This window comes from Erpetoichthys calabaricus, chromosome 12 (assembly GCF_900747795.2).
Source record: "Erpetoichthys calabaricus chromosome 12, fErpCal1.3, whole genome shotgun sequence".
NCBI classification, from domain to species: Eukaryota; Metazoa; Chordata; class Cladistia; order Polypteriformes; family Polypteridae; genus Erpetoichthys; species Erpetoichthys calabaricus.
In genome coordinates, this window is record NC_041405.2 from 153,887,646 (window position 1) to 153,899,654 (window position 12,009).

Genomic DNA, 12,009 nt, shown 5'->3' on the forward strand with positions numbered 1-12,009 from the left:
CACAATACATGTCAAAGACAGGTAATAGAATACATTTTGAATTATTTGCTATTTCTTGCCCTACGTTTACCTTTAGGCTTTTCCTCTCTTGACCGGAGGTCCCATGGTGCCATGCTCACCTCCTGTTTTTGAAGATGACACTCCGCATGCATCCTAAGCCTTTACTCCTCATTGTGTATCACATACCCCACGTCCTACTTCCATCTTGTTACAAAAACGAAATGGACCAATCACAAGTAAAGAAACTGACCAATCAGGTTGCTCTCATTGACCAGGCACACAAACCTTAGCATTTTACTATATACTAGAGATACTAGGTATGGTACCTTTTGAAGACATGTTAAATAATAATTGAGAAATATTTTGTAATCTCTTGTCCTACGTGTACTGTCAGAGCCTTTCCACTGAATTCACTTGCTTGCTTGTTTGTATGCGTGTGTGTGAACATCGATTTTTAAGCACTGCCTTTCTCAAGTGCATTCCGATAAAGCCTGCTTCACAGACTCTGTCATTAGTTATGAGGCTCCTTTCTCATCTCCTGTCTGGTTTTATACTTTACATCTTTAAAAGAGACTCTCTTAGTGTGTGCCTTTACTCCTCCTTGTGCATTTCACACTTGCACATCCTCTTTCTTCACATGACCATTGCCAAACTGACCAATCACACCAAAGTCAAACTGACCAATCAGATTGCTCTGAGGGTCTGGACACACAGACCTTAGTGATTTATTATATAGTAGATTCAGATGTTAAGATTTATTTTTTCTTATGTATTCATTATTATTCTTACTTCATTTACCTTGTTTTTCTTTTCTTGTAACTATTTCATTGACATTTTGTAAAGCACGTTGAGCTACATTCTGTGTATAAAAATGTGCTATAGAACTAAAGGCTGCTATAGCTTGTGTGAGATAAACTTAAGAAGGAACAAAAAAGAAAATATGCTGTTTTATTAAATCCCAACATTTTAATATTTATAGTCATCTTTCGGGTAAGTTATGTCCCAGCTTTGTACACTTTTACGAGTAACTAGCTGTTCCAGTGATTAACGTTGGACAGATGATGCCTACTCAATTTTTCAAACAGTGGCACAGTATCCCAATTGACTGGGCCATCATAGGAAATTCAATATTTACTGCTTGAGCCACTCACAGGCTACTTTGGTCTTAATTCTGAGATCATTGTGCTGCTGAATAATGATCGTTTAATAAAAGACCAAGCCAGCAAAGTCCGAGTGACATTGTAGACTCGACTTTATAAAACAGAAAATGGCCACTACTAATTGATCTTTCTGATTTGTTTAAATAGCAGCTTATCAACATGTCTCCCTAAATAAAACGCCTAGGAAAAGTATTCATCCTGTTACTGCTTCTGGCAGCGAGTATAACGGCATTCGTAGAGCTGTTGAGAAAATTTAGATTGGAATCAGAAAAGCTGGGATTAAATATAAGCATAGCCAAACAAAATGGATGATGACTGGTAAACATGAAGAAACGAAAAGATTGGAATAATAAGGTCAAGAGCTGGAAAGATTAGAGAGATTCACATATTTTGGAAGCGAGATCAAGGCGAGAGGCGGCAGTTTGACAGACGTGACAAAGACAGTAGGTTTAGCAGGAACAGGAAAGAGGAATTTGACTGTGGACAAAATTGAGAGTCTATAACACACTAGTAGTGCCAGTAGCCTTGTATGGAGCTGAAATGTAGTCAAGGAAGACTGGGTGTGTTTGACCAAAGATGCTTGAGATGGATTATGGGAATAAGACTAGCCAAGAAGAATTAGTAACAAGGACTTGAGAGAAAAGACTGGACAAATGGAGCAGAGTGAAACAGGCATATTGAGAATGATAAAACGGGCAGGACTTGGATGGCACAAGGATGACTCAAGGGCAGCAAGAAGGGAGGATTCCACTAGGAAGGAGAACAGCAGGAAGGCCAAGAAAGACATGGGGATTGGGCGGTCTCGTGGCATCAGAACCCCATCAGATTTTGTTTTGTTTTTTTCCTCCAGCCTTCTGGAGTGTTTTTTTTTGTTTGTTTTTTCTGTCATTGGACCTTCTTAGTATTGTCTAAGCTTATTTTTATAGTTTCTTTTTTCTTTCTTCATCTTGTAAAACACTTTGAGCTACATCATTTGTATGAAAACATGCTCTAGAAATAAATGTTGTTGTTGGAAAGATATGGTGAAAGAGGAAGCAAGAGACAGAGGAGCAAGGGGAAGAAACCTGAAAACAAGTGGGACAGGATAGAGAGAAGTGGAGGAAGCTTTATAACAGATGGGGACGCAGCGTCAAAGCTAACTAACTTAAGAACCCCTTCAATAGTTTTCACATTTTATTGTTGTACAACGTGGACACTGATCATCAGAAAAAGGCCCTTTAATGACGAGGTGAAAATGAATCTCTGCAAAGTTTTCTAAATTAATTACAAATATAAAACACAAAATAATGAATGGCGTAAGTATTCACCCCCCTTTAAGACAGTATTTAGTAGATGCACCTTTCACAGCCATGTCAGCCTGGAGTCTGTGTGCTCAGGCCTCTTTCTCTTATCTTTGTACAACTGCACACTGCTTTTTTTGCCATTCTTCTTTGTTAAAACTACTAAAGCTCTGTCAGGTCCAGCCATAAACGCTCAGTTGGGGTGACACCTGACCACAGAAGGACATTAACACTGTTATTTATTTTTGTTCTGTGTAGCTTTGGCTTTATGCTTGGAGTCACTCTCTTGCTGGAAAACAAATCTTCTCCAAAAGGTACAGGTTTCTTGCAGGCTCTATCGGGTTTTCCTCTAGGATTTCCCTGCATTCCTTTCACACTCACAAGTCTTCCAGGGCCTGGAGTGGAGAAGCATCACCACAGCCTGATGTTGCCACCACCACACTTCACTCTGGGAATGGTGTGTTTCTAATAATGTGCAGTAAAATGGTGAGGATGCAAGAAGTAGAGTTGGCGAAGATGGATGAGGTTAAATACTTGTGATCAACAGTACAGAGTAACGGGGATTGTAGAAGAGAGGTGGAAAAACAGAGTGCAGGCAGGGTGGAGTGGGTGGAGAAGAGGGTCAGGAGTAATTTGTGACAGACGGGTATCAGCAAGAGTGAAAGGGAAGGTCTACAGGATGGTAGTGAGACCAGCTATGTTATATGGGCTGGAGACAGTGGCACTGACCAGAAAGCAGGAGACAGAGCTGGAGGTGGCAGAATTAAAGATGCTAAGATTTGAATTGGGTGTGACGAGGATGGACAGGATTAGAAATGAGGACATTAGAGGGTCAGCTCAGGTTGGACGGTTTGGAGACAAAGTCAGAGAGGCGAGATTGCGTTGGTTTGGACATGTGCATAGGAGAGATGCTGAGTATACTGAGAGAAGGATGTTAAGGATAGAGCTGCCAGGTAAGAGGAGAAGAGGAAAGCCTATGAAGAGGTTTATGGATGTGGTGAGAGAGGACATGCAGGTGATGGGTGTAACAGAACAAGATGGAGAAGACAGGACAATATGGAACAAGATGATCTGCTGTGGCAACCCCTAACGGGAGCAGCTGAAACAAAAAGCTCAGTTTTGTTGTCATCAGGCCATAGAAATGCCTTCCAGCTTACTCTCTTATGCCTTCTGCTAAGATGTCCCATGTATTTTATTTTTGTCTTTGTCGCTCTCTTATAAAACTGTGACTGGTGAAGCACCCAAGTAATAGCTGTTGTCTGCACATTCTCTCCAACCTAACTTCTTGTAACTTGTAACTCCTTCAGAGTTCTCATGATGTTCTTGGTGACCTCCCTCACTCATCTTCGTTATTCTAATGTGGACAGCCTGCTCTAGCAGATTTATAGCTGTGTCATACTTTTTCCATTTCTTCATAATTGATTTAACTGCATATTCAGTGACTTGGAGATTGTCTTGTCTCCATCCCTTAACTTGTGCTTTGCAATAACCTGTTCATGGAGTTGCTTGGTGTGCTCTTGTTTCTTCATTGTGTAGTTCAGCCCACCATACTGACTCCACACACAGGGGCATCTACTGTATACTACAATCAGTTGAAATCCCAGACAGGTGAACTAATTCTGTGACTTTTAAGGCCAACTGGCTACACCAGTGAGGATTTAGGGGTGTCATATTAAAGGGGGGTGAATACTTATGCAATTAATTATTTTGAGTTTCACATTCAATAATTTCTGGCATAAGCCATCCATTGAGACCAAGATCAAGGCCCAGAGGTTTGCGAGTTTTTGCATGAAAGACAGAGAGCCCTCAGCATTCTACATAGATAGACTGGTGGAGGACAATCGATAAGCAAATTTTTTCATTTGTGTGAAGTTAAGAGTTTCTGTAATACATGGAATAGAAAACAGAAATCTAGTGTTTTACATGTTATATTAAAAGGGGGTGAATACTTGCGTCATTAATTATTTTGCATTTCACATTTATTAATTTAGGATACTTTGCAGGGAGTCGTTTTCTGTTGATCAGTGTCAAAGCAGCCAAACTGAATCAAGTGGGATTCAATGTTGTTTAGCAAACTTCCATGGTTGTGAATACAGTGTAGCTCTTTGAAATTCGGCCAAGACACTCTATAGTGGACTCATCTGACCTCAAAACACTTTCCCACCTTGTAACTGGCTCATTCTCATTCTTTCCTATAGAACTTTTTAAGTAATGGCTTAATTAGTGCCACCCTCAGCTCTTGATCTCTGCAAATTCCATCAACATGATGGCTATTCTTCTTGGTAGTGCAGAGTGTTTTAAGGGATGACCTTTTGTAGAAAGTGTCTAGATGGTTTGATGTATCTTCCATTTCCTAATAATTTGGAGTATCCACATAGTTGAATGTTGTTTTATATCTTATCTCTGTCTGATTCACTAGTAACAGTAGGACTTCCAGTCCTCAAAAGGTAGCACATGTACCTTTCACGAAACACAGCACCATCGGTCACTCTGTCATAGTTGCTACAATATCCTTCAGTGCCATGGCTCTTGACAGACTTGAAGCCCAATAACATGCAAGAAAAATCCTGACTTTCTGCTGCACTCGAAATGCACAACTGGTGCTTGTGATAAAAACAATCAGTTGGCCAATGCAAGGTGCTCTGCCGTCACTGGATTTCTTTTCCTGCCAGTGGCACACCAAGGCAAGTGTTTGCGTCATTATTAGTCATGAGGCACGTAGTAGTGTTACTGCCTGACGTGTGCAGGGCTCAAAGCCCAATTTTGGCACACATGTCCAATCTATGGGTCATGTTATGCATACAATAAGTCGTCGATTGAGAACAAGATCAAAGTCCAGAGGTTTGTGAGTTTTTGCATGAAAGACAGAGAGCCCTCAGCATTCTACATAGATAGATTGGTGGAGGACAATCGGTAAGCAAATTGTTTCACTTGTGTGCAGTAAGAGTTTCTATAATACATGGATAGAAAATGGAAATCTGGTGTTTGCATAACTTTTTTCTAACATAAAAAGTCACTTCAGAAAGCTTATTTGGAGTTTCCTCTGCCTTGAAACAAAAATATCATATAAAAAAACATCAGTGTAGGATTTATCATCTGGTAAAATTGGTTAAATGTTTGAATACTTTTGCAAGACGCCATACTTATTTTACTCAGTTACTCAAGGTACACTGCCAGTGCTTGGCTGCTGCCTTGTTTTTCTTCTGCAGAGACGCCAAAAACGTTGTTCCAATCATGAATGCTGCAAAATTTGCGTAGACTGGCATAAGCTGGCACATGCAGGTGTACCTCTTGTGTGCATGGGGTGTTTGTGATGGCACGTGACATTATAGAGACTAGTGCTTAAGAAGGACAGACCTGTAAGTTTGCTGTCAGTCATCCATCTCATAAAAAATGTCATAAAATTTTCAGATTCTGGCTTTGCGGTACTCTACTCAGGGTACTCCAGAAGGATACTGATTTCTTGCCTGCTTCTACCTTACCGTTAATCCTGTGTTTCATTTTTATTTTTTCTCCTTTTATTTTTATTGATTTGGCGTTGTTGGGCTGTGGAAGAGAAGGTGGCCCTTATGGATCACTCTGGGAGACACCCATTGGGTTTACCCAGATGAGGCTTGGGATGGTAACACCATGTGCAGCATGGCTCTTGCTGTCACTTTATTTTCATATCATCTGACAATAAGCATGGACAAGTGACTTCAGAGCAAAACTATCAGCTTTACAGTATCACAACCCCAAGACCATACTTCTGTGATGAAAAAGAGCATGCTCGGCTTGCTATCCACATCCAGAGTGGTCTCTGAGATTTGAACTGTACACATGGGAATGTTAGAAATCTTGGATTTTGTATTTAGCGCAGGTTACCTTTATGTTTCTTTTTCACTACCTTTGCTATAGACGTAACCCTGTGACCATTGGTACCTCCCCCGCTGCAAATTCACGATGATTTTGTACAGATGGCAGAACCCCGTCTTGGACTCGTTTACCCAGATAAAAGTCAGCTCATCCTCTCGTGTTTGCACAAATGGGTAGAAGATGTCATGGACCTGTGAAACAAAGGAGAAAAAAAATCTTTAGTGCATACTAAATGTCAGGTCCGTCTTCCTCAGTATGTTTCAACACCATGGCAGCAGTGCATACATATTACAGAAGCAAAATGGTTTCTCTAACACAAACCCAGGTTCTCTACAGGTAGAGATGAGCAGAACAATTCGCAGTGAAACTCACCTTATTTCTTGGAAAAAAACCCAAAATTTGGTCAACTGAGACAGGAACAACTCTGCTTAGTCTCTATTTGTAAGCATTGTGTGAATCCTGCATGCGTCTGTCATTTAGATTTTTATATACGAGGGGCAGTCAAAAAATTCCCAGAATTGTGATACAGCGGGAGAGTGAGAGATCAGATTACGCACACATTGTTGTGGAGGGGAGCACCGCACGTCTGTAGACTAGTTACAACAGGTGTGGATTGGCTTTGGCATGTAGTATTGTTTTAATTACCGTTTGTGATAGACGTGTGCATTGTCATTCGGCGCAATGTTTCAGCTCGAACAACGTGCTAACATCACGTTCATGTGTAAATTGGGGAAATCAGCTTTAGTTACGCTAGCAAGTGCCGCTACTTTCAGATCCCCACAGATGTTCCAGTTGTAGTTGTTGTACTGTATCTGTTTCAACAACAGTTTCAAGTTTTTGTAGATTTCTTTCATGTCAACTGCATAGCCATTGCCATGGTATAGGGCACTGAAGATGAACATTGCGACTGTGTAACAAGAGAGGTTTCAAGCTTAACACAAATCAATAAAAAGACAGCACTGTTGTGGGTCATGCTCATAACCCAAAGCCGTTCCTGGACGAAACAAAACAACTTTGTAGTCAACATACCACTATACTGCCAAAAGTATTAGGATGCCTGCCTTTATACACACATGAACTTTAATGGAATGGTTGGACTTTAGCACAGAGTTCAGAATCCAGACAGCCAAGGGTTACAAGGTGCTACAGAAAGTGTTTGAATGCTACGATACTTTCTGCCAGATGGAAATAGGCCAGAGACCATGTGAAGGGTGGAAGTCGTCCTTCACATACAGTAGCTGTAGCCTTGATAAAGGTATCAATAATGGAAGGTAGACAGGCCCAAAAGATCTTTTCTGCTGTGTGCACTACCCAATTAAGGACAGAGACACTCCAGTTCCCAAAACAGAAGGTGATACAGCTAGTCAGAACACTCTTGATGGAGCCCCTGTAGAATGTGGTGAAAAGACTGTGGTTTATTGTAGGCTAGAGGTGGAAACAAAAGTATGGAGATGGTGTTAGTTGTGCTAGAAAGGTCAGCTGCCAGGTGCACACCAATGAATTTGGGACTTTTGACCAATTCCATCATAGAAACGTCAGTTTGCAGTGGGGTGTAGGCAACATGGCCTTCCTGAAGTCAACAATCATCTAATTCATCTTGTCCACGTTCAGAGACAGATTGATGCACTTGTACCAGTCCACTAATGACTTTGGTGCTTTGACCAATACCATTACAAAACTGTCAAATTGCCATGGAGTGTGGGCAATGTGGGCCTTCCTAAAGTCAACAATCACCTCATTCATCTTGTCCACATTCAGAGACAGATTGTTGTCAGCCAGTCATCGTATCACCATTCTTTAAGCGGACTCGTCCCCATTGCTGATAAGACCCACTATTGTTGTGTCATCCAAAAACTTAATATGATGGTGTTAACAGCTGTGTGCAGCCATACAGTTGTGAGTCAACAGAGTGAAGAGAAGAGGGCTTCTGGGGAATAACAGTGCTCAGTGTGATGGTGCTGGACGTTACCAATGCGGACTGTCCGGGGGTCTCTTTATCAGGAAGTCCAGGATTCAGTTGCATAGGGAATTGTACCCCGGCAGACTCAACTTCCCTATGAGCGTCTTGACACTTTCATCTTAGCATCCATTATCCCTTTCAATATGAATTCACACAATGCAATTTTTTTCGGATGTTACTAAATTTTGACATGACACACCGACACTCTTATTTGTCCAGGTGTATGTCACCACCTCACTATGAGTTCATTTATGTTTGGGGTCACTTTCACTGCTTACCATATTTTGTGCCATTACAATCTTCATCTAGAAGGCAAGGACTGTCTGTTGATGCCAGCCTAGCGTCACACATGTAGCTTTCAGACAAATTTTTTTTTTGATGATAGAGAAAGAATGGAGCGTGAGATCGACAGGCGGATCGGTGCGGCATCCACAGTAATGCGGGTGCTGCATCGGTCTGTCGTGGTGAAAAAGGAGCTGAGCCTTAAGGCGAAGCTCTCAATTTACCAGTCGATCTATGTTCCTACCCTCACCTATGGTCCTGAGTTATGGGTAGTGACCGAAAGAACGAGATCGCGAATACAAGCGGCTGAAATGAGTTTCCTCCGCAGGGTGTCTGGGCTTTCCCTTAAAGATAGGGTGAGAAGCTCAGTCATCCGGGAGGGGCTCAGAGTAGAGCCGCTGCTCCTCCGCATCGAGAGGAGTCAGATGAGGTGGCTCGGGCATCTGATCAGGATGCCTCCTGGACGCCTCCCTGGTGAGGTGTTCCGGGCACGTCTAACCGGGAGGAGGCCCCGGGGAAGACCCAGGACACGTTGGAGGGACTATGTCTCTCGACTGGCCTGGGAACGCCTTGGGATTCTCCTGGAAGAGCTAGAAGGAGTGGCCGGGGAGAGGGAAGTCTGGGCATCTCTGCTCAAGCTGCTGCCCCCGCGACCCGACCTCGGATAAGCGGGAGACAATGGATGGATGGATGGATGGATGGATGGATGGATGGATGATAGAGAATTTGGATGCCATTCTAGTTCAAATCCAGATGTTCATCACCTTTTCACTGGGAGTTCATTTATTCCTAGTACCACTCTCCCCGTTCAGCACTTCATATTTTTTGCAATAACAAAATTTGAAGAGTTCTAATTTGACACTTACATTTATCCAGATATCCGTCACCTCTTCATAGATAACAAAGGGATGCACATTCTCCGGAACGGACTCCACGTAGACCTGCCTCTTTGCCTCGTCGCTGGTCACTGGGATGAAGAGCTCAGGAGGAAACAGCACCAGCTGTAGCCTCTGCTGACTGCGGTCGAGGAGCATTGCCCATGCACTATACAAGATTATATAAAAAAAGAATAATATTAAATACATAGACAGCACTTATCAATTCGAATTAGATTACAACTGGAAATAAATTGATAAGAAACAACAAACAGAAAAGGCAATTGACAAGCACTTGAAAGTTAAAATGTTTAAAAGACTCTATTCTTCAATATACAGTAAACAGCATATTAAATGGACATTTTTCCACTGTTAGCTTTAAATGAGTTTCTCCCTGCGTCATATGGTTCATTTAATGATTTCTTGTCTTGATTTTGTGCTTTGGTAAAACAGGAACACCAATTAAATACGGACGAAACATCCCAGAACCCCATTAACTACCCAGCTCTGCTTCAGATGGCACTTGTAAATGCTGCTTATTTGAGTGGCTCAGCGTTTATGAGAGCATTTCCCTTTTATTACTCTATTAAATTTTTCCATTACAGTAACTCATTTGGTGTGTTGCTGTGTGTCAACACCTTTTTTTTTATTTCAGTTTTTTTCCCCCTGATCAGTTTTAGGCAGATGTTACTGTGCCCCACCTTCTGTCCTATTGTCCTATCTATTTTCTGACCCATTACTCGCTGTTGTAAAATTGCGTATCTAATGTTGCTGAGAGCCCGGGGTCTAACGTGTGTGAGGTAGCAACCTGCTTTGAAGGGAGCACCAGTTCAAAAAGCACACAAAAACGGATCCATATACAAATGTGCCAACACTGATGCAATGGACTATACACTCTGAAAAACAGGCCATTTTTAAACACTTTGGGTCCTACGGACGGACGGGCTTGGGGGGCATTTCACAGTTCCAAACCCTTGATGCACTTTGCAAACACTGTACTGGTGTAAACAAATTGTTTTATATTACAAACACTTTACATGGGTCTCTTCCTTTCAAACTGTCAACAACTACAGCACAATTTTCCAATTCTCTTATTCTACTCTACTCCTCCCAGGTGAGCTTCACCCAATGATGACTACCTGACAAGAAGGAGAAGGATCCTTTTATGCCAGAGCTGGGAATACATCCGGTGACAAAAAGGAAGGCAGGAGCCCCAGAAAGTAGGGAAAGCCTTCCCTGCAGCTCACCCTTATCAGCACCCAGCGCTGCAACACCCAGCATGCTTTGCAGACACATGAATAGGCATGCTGGCACCCAACGTGGCATTGTGTCAGGGCGGCTGTCTCCTCCTGTCCATCCCCTACTCTGGCCTCCCTGTCAGGTAAGGGTACACCCTGATGGGGAGTTAGGTAACCCCTGCCATCTGCCACAATGCTACAGTGGTCACGAGGACACCAAGATTCTCAACGTCCAAGGATGGTGATTTATTTATCACGGGGACCCCAGGAACAAACCAAGCCTTGACCTGGCTAAATAGCACACTAACACGCAGTGACAACCATCTCAATGACTTGATCAATGAACTCTTTCAGGGCTGATGTCGACTTTTGTCGAAATTCTGGGGTAGTGGACGGTAATCAGCTGTAAACTGCAACAAAACTCGCCCTTAAGTTTTAGTTCGACTCTCTTTGCTAGAAGGAAAGTTGCATAGCTTTGTTGATTTAACCTCGATTGGCTATGTGTGCGTGAGTAGCGAAGAGCAAACAGCATCTAAAATGGCATCGACATCTGGCGAGAGACAAAAGTGAATGTGCAAAGCAAAACACTTCATGGACGTTTTATGTAATTTTGTTGACTAGGACTCTGATTTGTCGAACTCAGAGTTTAATGCAAGTGATCTGGAGATGGATATCGAAAACGAAAGTGAGGTACCAGCATCTTCTGATCGGTTCCCAGCTGATCGTGGTGCTGAACACTTTTGTTTAGCCGATACGCCTATAGCAACGTTCGCCTGGGAGGACCACCACTTATGATGACAAGAGGTACAAACCATATTGCGTCACACTGTGACTGCCACTTCCAACCACCTGTGTGCGAAGACAGCCAGCCCACTGTGCATTCCTGCTGACTATCGAGGTGCCCCAGTGAAGCCACTGCCGCCAGAGATGCCAAACATGCGCCAACGGCAGCCACAGCACGTAGCAACAGACGTCTGATTTTGATTTATGTATGAAACCAGTGCTTTGTGGGCTTTTCAGAAAAATGAGTTTTTTGGAAAAAATATTCAGAGCTCAAAGAGTTAATAAAGTATATATTGCGGCCAAACCCCGAAGTTCAGCCAGTTCTCGAATTGGCTGGCTATTTCGCATTTTAGCCGCGAGGAATAAAATTGATGAGCCACAGCATGAAGTTATGGGAAAGAGTAGTAGAAGCTCGGTTAAGAAATGAGGTGATGATTAGTGAGCCGCATTGTGGTTTCAAGCTAGGAAAGATCACCACAAATGCAATGTTTGCTCTGAGGATGTTGATGGAGAAGTATAGAGAAGGCCAGAAGGAGTTACATTACGTCTTTGTGGGCTGAGAGAAAGCAAATGACA

At 42.5% G+C, this 12,009-nt stretch overlaps 2 protein-coding genes across 2 annotated transcripts in view; one reads left to right on the top strand and one right to left on the bottom strand.

Annotated features, from left to right (window-relative positions):
• Positions 1 to 12,009, top strand: part of rps28 (ribosomal protein S28) — an 892,132-nt gene that overhangs the window by 365,368 nt on the left and 514,755 nt on the right. The window lies entirely within an intron of this gene.
• Positions 1 to 12,009, bottom strand: part of dpp9 (dipeptidyl-peptidase 9) — a 174,720-nt gene that overhangs the window by 31,130 nt on the left and 131,581 nt on the right. The window contains exons 11-12 of the mRNA XM_028816596.2: positions 9,404 to 9,581; positions 6,327 to 6,486 (exon numbers count right to left, since the gene is read on the bottom strand). Of these exons, the coding sequence (XP_028672429.1) occupies positions 6,327 to 6,486; positions 9,404 to 9,581 (338 nt within the window). The remainder of the gene's footprint in view (positions 1 to 6,326; positions 6,487 to 9,403; positions 9,582 to 12,009) is intronic.